General features: G+C 45.8%; 1 protein-coding gene across 1 annotated transcript in view; it reads right to left on the reverse strand.

Moving 5' to 3' along the window:
• Positions 1–12,500, reverse strand: part of LOC143286511 (uncharacterized) — a 200,523-nt gene that overhangs the window by 19,616 nt on the left and 168,407 nt on the right. Inside the window, exons 9-10 of the mRNA XM_076594093.1 lie at positions 2,706–2,952; positions 343–472 (exon numbers count right to left, since the gene is read on the reverse strand). Coding sequence (XP_076450208.1) covers positions 343–472; positions 2,706–2,952 — 377 coding nt within the window. The remainder of the gene's footprint in view (positions 1–342; positions 473–2,705; positions 2,953–12,500) is intronic.

Raw genomic sequence — 12,500 nt, forward strand, 5'->3', positions numbered from 1 at the left:
AAGCAATGTGCTGCACATCATCACGCACGCTCGCTCGCTCGCTCACACACGCATAAAAGACACACCACACGCGCGCGCACACAAACACACAGATTCACACACGCACGCACGCACACACACACACACACACACAGTGTGCTATTCACCCACAAAAATCACACACACACATAGTTACACACAGACAAACAGACACAGAGAACTATTCATCCACAAAAATCACACACACACACACACTTCCACAACAATAACACATCATAACACAAACACTAAAACAACAACAACAAAAAACCCCACTAACACACAGGACATCACCCACGTGGACAGGGTATAGTGTATACTGACCCGTGAAGAAGGACCAGTGGTCATTGACGGTTCTCGCAGTGTCGGTCAGCACGCGGTCAGTATCACGTGCCGTCGCACCTTGCGTGTCGTCGGTCAGCCGGCCACTGTCCGTGTCCGTCACTTTGCACAGCTGTTGGTCAACAGATTGAATCGTCAACGTGGGCAAGGGGTGCGTCTGTCTATGTCGGCAATGTCCACATTTCTTCTCCTGCACCTCTCTCCGTTTACGACACGGAAAGAGTTATTGATTGGTTAATAACTATGTCATATAAAAGTCTGCATTTCTTCCCCTCCAACTCTTTTGACTGGACTTTCTTTACGTCATTTGGACAAGGGAAGAAATAATAATAATAATAATAATGCATATTTATATAGCGCCCTTTCTCTCTAAGAGCTCAGGGCGCTTTACATGAAAGAAAAATATCATAAATTACATAAAACATTCATGACCACTCTTTCTCACCCCCCAGCCCCCCCACCCCCCCGCGTCTCCACCATCACCAGAGTGCTTATAGATAGGTTTTAGAAAGATGAGTTGTTGTTTTTTGCAAAGCAGAAATAGAATCAGATGCACGGATATGATGAGGAAGGTTGTTCCAGATGTGAGGAGCAGCAAAGAAGAAAGAACGCTCACCACAGGTTCATGTATTGACACGAGGAAGTTCCAAAAGGTAACAATCAAAGGAAGAGCGGAGATTTCTTGTGGGAGTGTAAACACTGATAAGGTCAGAAAGATATGTCGGTCCTGCGGAGTGGAAAGCAGAATAGCAGAGACACGCAACTTTGTATTTAATTCTCGCTTCAATGGGGAGCCAATGTAGAATGCGGAAGTGTGGAGAAATGTGATCAATACGTGGGATTCTGACAGTCAGACGGCCAGCACTGCTTTGAAGTTTTTGAGTTCGCTGAAGAATATTATGTGGACAGCCTATGAGAAGAGAATTACAGTAGTCAGCACAAAAGCAGAAATAATAGTAGTAGTTTCAACAGAAAGGTACTGACGGATAGAGTTGATGCGACAATGTAGAATATATTTATATAACAATGTCCTCTAAACTACAAATGTACCATTTTCCCGTCTTCGGAACGAAGCTGAATAGCAAGAACACAGGGAAAGAACTGTGGATATCGCCTCTCAGTCTTTCTTTAAACAAGGCTGCGCATCAGATCAAATCAAATCATTCCCACTTCCCCAGCGTAGAAGGAAGAGGGGAGGAGACTGGTGCAGTTTTGGTTTGTTTGTGGGTGGTCCCCATCATCTGTACCGTGTCAGTGGTTTCACCCCCCCCCCCCCGACCCCCCCTCCCCCACGCTGCTGCTCAAATCAACCCCCCCCCCCTTTATTACATAACAACCACACCCGGGTTCGTCTGTCAGTCGCAGCGTCGGCAGTCCACAGGGAACCTTTGTGTGTATGATTTGTCGTGTGGTGTGGAATGGAGTGGTGTAGTGTGGTGTTGCGTGGCGTTGCGTTGCGTGTGTCGTGTTGTGTTGTGTCGTGTCGTGTTGTGTTGTTTTACTCTTTTTGTCACAACGTATTTTTCGTGTGTGAAATCTTGGTAACTCTCCTCAGGGAAAACACATCGCTGCAATGAGAGCACCCCCCCCCCCCTTTTTTTTTTTTTTTTTTTTTGTTGTTGTTGTTGTCTGCCTGCAAATGTATGTCTTTTCTGACCAAAGCGGCCTTTTTTCCCCCATTTTATCCTCTTTTTTTTTTCTTTTTTTTTTTTGGACGGACTTTTGCAAGGGACAACCCTTTTGTTGCCGTGGGTTCTTTTACGTGCGCTACGTGCATGCTGAACACGTGTGTTCGTCTTCGGTTTATCATTCAAGTAAGAAGGTGGCAGAATGGTTCAGACGCTTATTGGCAAATACAGTGCCCGTGAGGACAACACTACGAAGCACAACACACCGCTACACCCCCCCCCCCTCCCCCTATTCCCCTCCCGTTCGTCACCCCACCATGGCGGGCGCAGTAGCCAAGTGATTAAAGCGTTGGACTTTCAATCTGAGTGTCCCAGGTTCGAGTCTCGGTAACGGCACCAGGTGGGTAAAAGGGTGGAGATTTTCCCGATCTCCCAGGTCAACATATGTACAGACCTGCTTAGTGCCTGAAACCCCTTCGTGTGTATACGCAAGCAGAAGATCAAATACGCAATTCAAGATCCTGTAATCCATGTCATCGTTTGGTGGATTATGGCAACAAAAACATACCCAGCATGAACCCCCCGAAAACGGAATATGCCTGCCTACATGTCGGGGTAAAAACGGTCCTACACGTAAAACGCCCACTCGTGTACATACGAATGAACGTGGGAGTTGCAGCCCACGAGCGAAGAAGAAGAAGAAGAAGAGTCACCCACCTTGATGGTCTCGTCAGCCCCCTCCTCCCCCCCCTTCCTCAGCCTGAAGGCGCTCAGAGTGGCGCCCTCCTCAGGGCAAAGCACCCACAAGGTGGCGCTCCTGTCGGCCCAGGCCAGGTCCCAGGGGGCGCTGGGGAGAGGGAGGGTGTGCAGGTGGGTGAGGGTGAGGGAGGGGGAGGGGGAGGAACCACCACCACCACCAGCACGACCCCTGGTCTTCAGCTGGAACACCAGCACTTCTGCTCCTCTGCAACACAGCACAGCACGTTCACACGTTAGTGACAGCCTGGAGGACACAGCTTGATGCTGGATTGAAGCTAGAGAAATAAATAAAAATTAAAATTTAAAAGATTTTTTCCCCTTAAGATTTAAAAAATGGTGACAGCTGAGAGAAGGAATGATGGATTGCTTCACAGCTCATACATGGTGACAGCTGAGATGATTGCTTGACAGCTAAAAAAAAGAGGTGACAGTTGAGATGATTGCTTGAATTGAGATGATTGCTTGACAGCTTAAAAAAGAGGTGACAGCTGAGATGACTGCTTGAACTGAGATGATTGCTTGACAGCTTAAAAAAGAGGTGACAGCTGAGATGATTGTTTCACAGCTCAAACACAGGTGACAAACGTGAGGACAAGGACTGATGGATTGCTTTACAGCTCACAACGGTGACCGCTGAAAAAACAATAAAATCGTGGATTGCTTCACAGGTCACAGTGAGGGCAAGACGAAAGGACAGGGAGTGGTGGACTGCTTTACATAATTACAGCTCAAAACTTAGTGACAGCTGAGATCATTGCTTGACGGCTGAAAATGGTGACAGCTGAGGTGATTGCTTCACAACTTGAGCATTGCGACAGCTGAGTCGACTGATTCACTGCTCAAACAGTAGAGACAGGTGAGAGGACAAGGAATGGCCAGACTGCTTCGCAGCACACAATGAAGACAGCTGAGACAGGACAAGGAAGGATGGATTGCTTCACATCACACACTGAAGACAGCTGAGACAGGACAAGGAAGGATGGATTGCTTCACAGCACACACTGGAGACAGCTGAGACAGGACAAGGAAGGGTGGATTGCTTCACATCACACACTGAAGACAGCTTAGACAGGACAAGGAAGGATGGATTGCTTCACATCACACACTGGAGACAGCTTAGGCAGGACAAGGAAGGATGGATTGCTTCACAGCACACACTGGAGACAGCTTAGACAGGAGAAGAAAGGATGGATTGCTTCACATCACACACTGGAGACAGCTTAGGCAGGACAAGGAAGGATGGATTGCTTCACAGCACACACTGAAGACAGCTTAGACAGGACAAGGAAGGATGGATTGCTTCACAGCACACACTGAAGACAGCTTAGACAGGACAAGGAAGGATGGATTGCTTCACAGCACACACTGAAGACAGCTGAGACAGGACAAGGAAGGATGGATTGCTTCACAGCACACACTGAAGACAGCTTAGACAGGACAAGGAAGGATGGATTGCTTCACATCACACATTGGAGACAGCTGAGACAGGACAAGGAAGGATGGATTGCTTCACATCACACACCGAAGACAGCTTAGACAGGACAAGGAAGGAAGGATGGATTGCTTCACATCACACACTGAAGACAGCTTAGACAGGACAAGGAAGGAAGGATGGATTGCTTCACATCACACATTGGAGACAGCTTAGACAGGACAAGGAAGGATGGATTGCTTCACAGCACACATTGAAGACAGCTTAGACAGGACAAGGAAGGAAGGATGGATTGCTTCACATCACACATTGGAGACAGCTTAGACAGGACAAGGAAGGATGGATTGCTTCACATCACACACTGAAGACAGCTGAGACAGGACAAGGAAGGATGGATTGCTTCACATCACACACCGAAGACAGCTTAGACAGGACAAGGAAGGATGGATTGCTTCACATCACACACTGGAGACAGCTGAGACAGGACAAGGAAGGATGGATTGCTTCACATCACACACTGAAGACAGCTTAGACAGGACAAGGAAGGATGGATTGCTTCACATCACACACTGAAGACAGCTTAGACAGGACAAGGAAGGATGGATTGCTTCACAGCACACACTGAAGACAGCTTAGACACGACAAGGAAGGATGGATTGCTTCACATCACACACTGAAGACAGCTTAGACAGGACAAGGAAGGATGCAACACCCACCCTCTTCCACCCTCCGCCAAAACCACCAACAACCCATTCAAAAAAAACAAAGCGAAATAAGATAAAATATAAAACAAAGAGAAAAGCGGGGAAATAAAACAGAAAAGCTAACTTACAAGGCCAGGAAAAAAAAGTTATATTTCATGTGCCCCCCCCCCCCCCCCCCCCCCCCGCCCAGGGCAGGAAAAATAACACATAAAAAAAAACAACCCAAAAAACAAAAGAAGACTGAAGTGACGAGGGGGTGGAGGAGGGTGGTATCCCTTCCCTCCCCCCCCCCCCCTTCCCCAGACCACTCCCCACGTCCTAACACACTCCCCCATCCCTCCATAACAGGGTCTGTCGTTTGCTGGTGACGTCACTGTGGGGGTCTACCATGCACGAAGTTGAGTCCTTCTGCGCTCTGGAACTGACGGTGTCATCATCCCGTTTCGCCTATTTAATTCCTAATCCCCCCTTCCCGATTCAAACGGAAGCAAAATAAAGGGAAGCAAACTGACTTTTTAATGAAATGATAAAATGCAATTTGCGCATTGCTAGTAGAATGCTCGCGTAAATGCCTTTATCTCTCTCTCTCTCTCTCTCTCTCTCTCTCTCTCTATATATATATATATATATATATATAGAGAGAGAGAGAGAGAGAGAGAGAGATGCATCTCGAACATAAAATGCAGCACGCTGGACTAAAATACTCAAGTAAGTCATCATATACATATACAACTAGGAGTGTTTAATGTCCATGCGAGTCTCATGCATGAAATACTGCACGCAAAAATAAATAAATGAAATAATTTTTTTTAAAAAGAAGTAAATAAATAGATACATAAAACAAGAAACAAATAGAAAACAACAACAACAACCACGATAATAATAATAATACTAATAATGATAACAACAAGAAGTAGAGAAGTAGTAGTAGTTGTATCACAAGTTGTTTTTTTTGTCACCACAGATTTCTCCGGTGTGAAATTTGTCGGGGTGGGGGTGGGGGCTGGGGGGGGGGGGGGAGGCTTCTCTCCATGCCCGGGGAGAGAGTGTCCGTCGCCACAGTGCAGCGTCACCGTCAGAGGTAATGTGCACTACAAGGGAAAGGTGTGAGTAGGGGGCAACCAGGTTAGGTGAATTTGAATTTGTATTTCTTTTTATCACAACAGGTTTGTCTGTGTGAAATTCGGGCTGCTCTCCCTAAGGAGAGCGCGTCTCTACACTACAATGCTACCCCCCCCCCCCCCCCCCTTTTTTTTTCATGCGTGCAGTTTTATTTGTTTTCCCTAATCGAAGTGGATTTTTCAACAGAATTTTGCCAGAAAAAAACAACACTTCTGTTGCCGTGGGTTCTTTTTGGTGCGCTAAGTGCATGCTGCACACGGGACCTCGTCTTATCCGAATGACTAGCGTCCAGGCCACCATTCAAGGTCTAGTGGATGGGGAGAAAATATCGGCGGATGAGCCGTGATTCGAAGCAGCGCGCTCAGATTCTCTCGCTTCCTAGGTGGACGCGTTACCTCTTGGCCATCACTCCACTGGTTGTGGGGTGTGGGTGGGTGGGGGACATCCAAACCCTTGCAAGTTATCAAGTAGAGCAATCTTCTGCAACATCCTTGACATATAATTTCCCTCCATCCTCGTACTGCCATCACCGTCTCTCTCTCCTACCCCCCCCCCCAGCCCCCCACTCCCCAACCTCCCTTCCCCCTCCACCCTTCATCATACCCTCCCCTCCTCCTCCTTCCCCCCTCCTCCCACCCAAACACAGCAGTCAGCCCGACAGAGGTGGGGTGTGGAGTGGGGGAGAGGGAGAGAGGATTGGGATGTGGGGGTGGGTGGTTGGGTGGGGGGTGGGGATGTGGGGGGATTGGGGGAGGGATAGTAGGGAGGAGTGGCCAGCTGTGACCGGCCACTGTTGACGCTAATTATTGTCCTACCCGTAACCCGAGCACCTCACACACACACACACACAATCTCTCAGCTCACTGCTGCCACAGACCCCGGCGGTGGCAATAATCCCCGATACATTAGCACGGGCGCCAAATCAAGCCCCGCGCCTGGGGGGGGGGGGGGGCCGGGGGGGGGAATGGGGGGTGCGGGGGGTTGGGGGGGGTCACATGTGTGTGTGTGTGTGCTGTGCCTGCCTCCAAAACCCCTCCCTCCCCCCGTCTTCATCACCTCACTCAACACATGATTTTCAACTCCTGATGCATCTCACTCACCATGCAGTCACCATCACCACCACCAACCACAAGCCAGCGCCCCGTTTTCATTTCATATATGGCCCATACCCGGGACTCACTGTCGAAAGGCGCCGACAGAACTTTCACCGAGTCACAGAAGTTTGAAAAGGGATACTGAATTATTTTCTTCTTCTATTGACTACCCCCACCTCCACCCCCACCCCAACCCTTCCCTCTCCCCCTCCCAAGCAGATGTGATGTAGCGTACACGGTGGGTCAATCCGCATCCCCTGACACCTTGAAACTTAAAACCAATCTTTATCCAGGAAACATGTACCCAGGCACACATGAACAACAGCAAAGTAGCAGCTTATATCGTGCTCTTCTTTCTTTCTTCTCCCCCACTCCCCCTCCCCCCCCCAAAGAAAAACCTTCTAAACACCCTTGGCTGCCATAAACGTATTACGTACGTGCATAGTGACGTCACTGAGGACGTCATCAGAAATCGGGGGGGAAATAGCTCTGGAAGGCTGAAAATTCACACAGTTTGTCCAGAGTGGTGTACCTCCAGACCCTTTTTCTCAGTTTTAGGCTGATTATTTTTTGGATAATGTTCTATGACCTGAAACACCACTTTCTACTGTTTTTTCCCCCCTGGCACTGAAGGGGTAGGGAAAAAATTATCCAAGGTTCTGACCGAAAAGACCACGAACAACTCAGATCACTGGAACAATTCAAAAAACACGTCGGCGATACATCGGTGGGTAAGCGGGTGGGTGGCGACGGTGTTGGGGGTGGGGGGGAGTGTATGTAGGCAGAAAGTATGGTTAAAGAGTGCTGCTGCAGCATGGTCAGTGTTACCACTGACTGAAAATAACAGGACCCTGTGAGTGTGAGTGTCATTTTTTCATGGTCTGAATAATAATAATAATATTTATATAGCGCTGAATCCTGTGCGGAGACAAATCTAAGCACTTTCACACCAGTCATTCACACACACATGCATAACTCTAAAACTGAAGACAAGGAAGAGGTAGGGGGAGGAAGGCTATCTTGTGAAGAGGTGGGTTTTAAGGCCAGACTTGAAAGAGCTGGGTGCGGAGACCTGACGAGGCGAAAGAGGAAGTTCATTCCAAATGCATGGTCCAGAGACAGAGAAAGAACGGCGTCCAACAGTGGAGTGTTTGAATCTGGGTATTTGTCACGGTCTGAAGGGAACACAGAACGGTAAAACTGAAGGGAACAGAGAAGGCTGAAGGGAACAAAGAACACTGAAGCAGAAGGGGAACAAAGAACGCTTGCAAGGGGACTGAAGAGAACACTTGAACACAGTATGAAAAACTATCACATAAGTAGGTACCTGACTGACTGACGAAGTAACTAAACAATCAATCAAACAAACACACGAATGAGTGTGAACAATTAACAAAACTGACTGACAAGAACAAAGAACAAAGCCGGATGAAGTGAATAGAGAAGAATGAAAAAAAAAAAGGTAAAAAGTTAGGGGGGTTGGGGGGGGGGGGGGGGGGGGGGGGGGGGGGGGGTGAGACTGAAGACTACAGTAAAATACATACTTTTCCAAAGGCTGAAGAAAACAAAAAACAAAGAAAAAAAAAGGGGGGGGGGACGAAGGAGAAAGAATAAGGGGCTGGAGGAGGAGGAGGGGGGGGGGGGACGGGGAAAAGAAAGAGCTATCGGAGACCGATGTTATCAGCATATGCAATCCCAGTGCAAACGCAGCAGCAGCAGCTGCAAGCAGTTGTCGCATACTCAGCCCATGACCTGATCACATTAAGTCCGGTTTCGGTCCACTTCACACACTACATCTAGGTTGGTTTTTTGTTTGTTTTTTGTTTTGTTTTTTTTCCCCCACGTACTGATGATGGCAGAGTGAGTTCTTACTGTGTGTGTGTGTGTGTGTGTGTGTGTATGACGCATGCGCGCGCGCACCCGCACGCACACACACACACATACACATACACGTATAAGATTTATGAACAAGTCATCACAATAGAGGAGGAGGAGGAATTTTGTCCCGTAACACATATCGGTGATTGAAGACATTTTGTTAAAGTATTTATGAATACATTTGAGTATTATCGGTTAGAAGGGGTGGGAGATGTAAATGAATGGAGGGTTGGGGGAAACTGGGCAAATGAGGGTGAAATTTGAAGAAAAAAAAATCTAAATACGATTACAGGAAATTACTTAAAGGACTTCGTAAAAGAGAAGTCGTTAAACTGACAAGCGAAACAACTGATAATGAATGCAAAAAGTCAAAAACATCAACGTTCTCAGTCACTTATGAAGACACACTTTCGTGTACATAAGGCTTCATCAAGCCACAGTCAATAATTATATGCTTAATTGTCAGGTTACCAAAGCATATGCACTTGACATTAGAACAATACTTGGTCCGTAATGAATTTGATAACAGTCTGAGAGCTAAACTCAGAATTGGTCTGCGAATCGGACCAAAGTCTGAGAGAGTCAACTGACGAGGTTTTAGACTTGAATTCAAGCACCTGTAAAAGTCTCTTTCCAGTATATTGCTTATTTCCTTGTATGACAATCGGCAATATACTTTTATACCATCTACATGATTCTTTGCTCCCCTTTTTGCTGCCATCACAATAAAACCCTCAATCAAATACCTGATTTTTAACCATAAAAACCCGCCCTTTCCAATACATTCTGCACACTGCAAAAATGTAGATTCATGCACGGCAAGAAACGTGCTATACTGAAAGGAATTGTGACTCGGATAAGAATAGTCAATGTCCACAGACAGTATTTAGCATGTAAGACAAAAAAAATCAAGGATGGGAATAGCGATCGTGATCTGCCTTTTAGCACTATGCAGGATACCACCTGCTAAAAAATACAAACACAAATAAAACAAACACCGGAAGCGGAAATAATGGTGTACGTATTTGACCGATGTTTCAAAAGACAAAACATTGGAATGGACAATAGCACTCGACGTTTATAAATATTTCTTGAGGAAATATCGAAGTGGAAAACAGCCATCAGCCGTCACTGAGCACAGACAATTTTAAGACAAATACAGGCATGGAAAATGACGGTTAGTGTTTACAAACGGTTCGAGGCAAATACTGCTCAGAGATATTTTAAGACAAATTACTGGAATGTAAAATAAAGGCAATATCTATAAACATTTTAAGGCAAATTTTGCTAACAGATATCTTGAGACTAATGCTGGAATATAAAATAAAGTCAATATTTAAAAACATATTGAGGCGAGTATTGCTAACAGATATTTAGGACAAAAACTGTAATGTAAAATAAAGTCAATATTCATGGACAATTTAAGGCAGGTATTGCTAACAGGTGTTTTCAGACAAATGCTGGAAGGAAAAAAAAGCCAACAGACATTTTTTCAGAAGCACTGGAATATGAAAAAGAAAAAAAAAAGTTGTCTTCAGACAAATACTGGAACGGAAAATAACGGTCAATGTGAATCGAAGTGAACTGGTGGTTAACGAAATAAATCAATATTGGAATGGGAAATAATATATGAAACGTTGTCTGGTGTGGTTATCTGTTTTATTTATTTATTCATTTATGTCTTTAAGTATGTATTTATGTATTCATTTATTGTTTCCTTTCATTTTTAAACTGGGTACTTTTACAAACGAGGTGGCAAGCATACGATGCCGGCATACAAGATCTGCAAAGTGGGCGACAGTATCGGGCCGTGGCTGATGGTAAGGTTCAGTTTAACTCTATACGCCCCAAGGGTCTCATTCAAACTGCCCCCGTTTTCAGTGTGTTCCGTAGAGCCTCCCTCGACCTGACTAGCACAACTGAGTCTAGGCGTTGGTCAGGCTTCTGCTCCGCCCCAACATCACAAATCTTGGTTTGTTTTTTTTCTTCTTCTTCTTTTCTTTTTCCTCTTCTTCTTTTCTTTTTCCAAGCTGATGCGGTGTGGTGTATGTATGTAGAGGAAGGTGGCAGAATGGTTAAGACGCTCATCTGCCAGTACAGTAAGTCCCGTTAGGGTGTGGGTTCGAATCCCCTTCTCGGCCTTTTCTCCCAAGTTTGACCAGAAAACCAAAACTGAGCGTCTAGTCATTCGAAGGAGACGATAAACCGAGGTCCCGTGTGCAACACTCACTTGGCGCACTGAAAAAAGAACCCATGGCAACGCGAGTGTTATCCTCTGGCAAAGTTCTGTAGAAAAAAAAAACCCCACTCTGATGGGAACATAAATATATACGCATGCATTCAAGGCCTGAAAAATCACGTGGGGTTATGCTGCTGGTCAGGCACCTGCCTGGCAGATGTGGTGTAGCGTATATGGATTTTGTCCTACCGCAATGACGGACGCCTCCTTGAGAAACTGAAACAGAAACTGAAACCGAGCCTGACTTGACCCCCTCAAGCAACGACGCAACCTTCATCGAACCCAGACCCAAGCCCTAAACAACGTGATCGTCACAGCGTAAGCCAACGGGTCCTTATATACATCGTCATAGTGTAAGCCAACGGGTCGTTATATACCTCCCCCCCACCCCCCAAAAAGAAAGATTTTTAATTTAAAAAAAATAAAAAAATAAAAAAATCGGTGCATACTGTCGATCTCTCCGCAAGCTGTGACAACTTGAAACTGAAGAGAAATTTCAGCTGGGGGTGGCGTGGGGGTGGGAGAGAAGAAAGAAATCAAGTGGAACCACAGGCTGCATAATGTAACCCTTTTCCTTCTTTAAAAAAGAAAAGAAAAAAAGAAAAAAAAAGGATCAGTAACAAACTGAAATCAGCGAATTAACAGAGTGTGTGTGTGTGTGTGTGTGTGTGTGTGTGTGTGTGTGTGTGTGTGTGTGTGTGTGTGTTTACAGGTAAACTCATTTTTCGTCATCATTTGTGATTTAGCAACAATCACTTTACAAACTCAATTCAGTACATCTTTACTAGTCTGTGTCCTGTACTTCAACCAACAGTATGAAGTTAATGAAATGGCGACTAGAAAAAAAAACTAAAACAAAAACAAAAACGAAACAGTATATAAATCGGGTAGAGTATACCGACGGATCTACTTGCACTGTTTAACAATTCATTGTTCATCCATCCACTGAAATACGTATTAACTGGCTGGGATGTGTGTTTGTTTCGTGGGCATGGAAGTGGGGGTGGGGGGTGGGAGTAAGGGAGTGGGGAGGGTGGGTTGGAGGGGAGAGGGCACCTGGTGTGCAGAGCGACTGGTACGCACGCACCAAAGTCAATGTAGTCTTTATTCACACACACACAGACACGCGCACACGCGCGCGCGTGCACACAGACACACACACATAAACAAGCACACACTCACACACGCATACACACACACAAACCCATAACAAAAATTTTAAAATATATGAGTAAAGAAGTAAACAAACAAAATAAATAAATACATACATAAATGAGTGAATGA

The sequence above is a fragment of the Babylonia areolata genome, chromosome 10 (genome assembly GCF_041734735.1).
Source record: "Babylonia areolata isolate BAREFJ2019XMU chromosome 10, ASM4173473v1, whole genome shotgun sequence".
Lineage (NCBI taxonomy): Eukaryota > Metazoa > Mollusca > Gastropoda > Neogastropoda > Buccinidae > Babylonia > Babylonia areolata.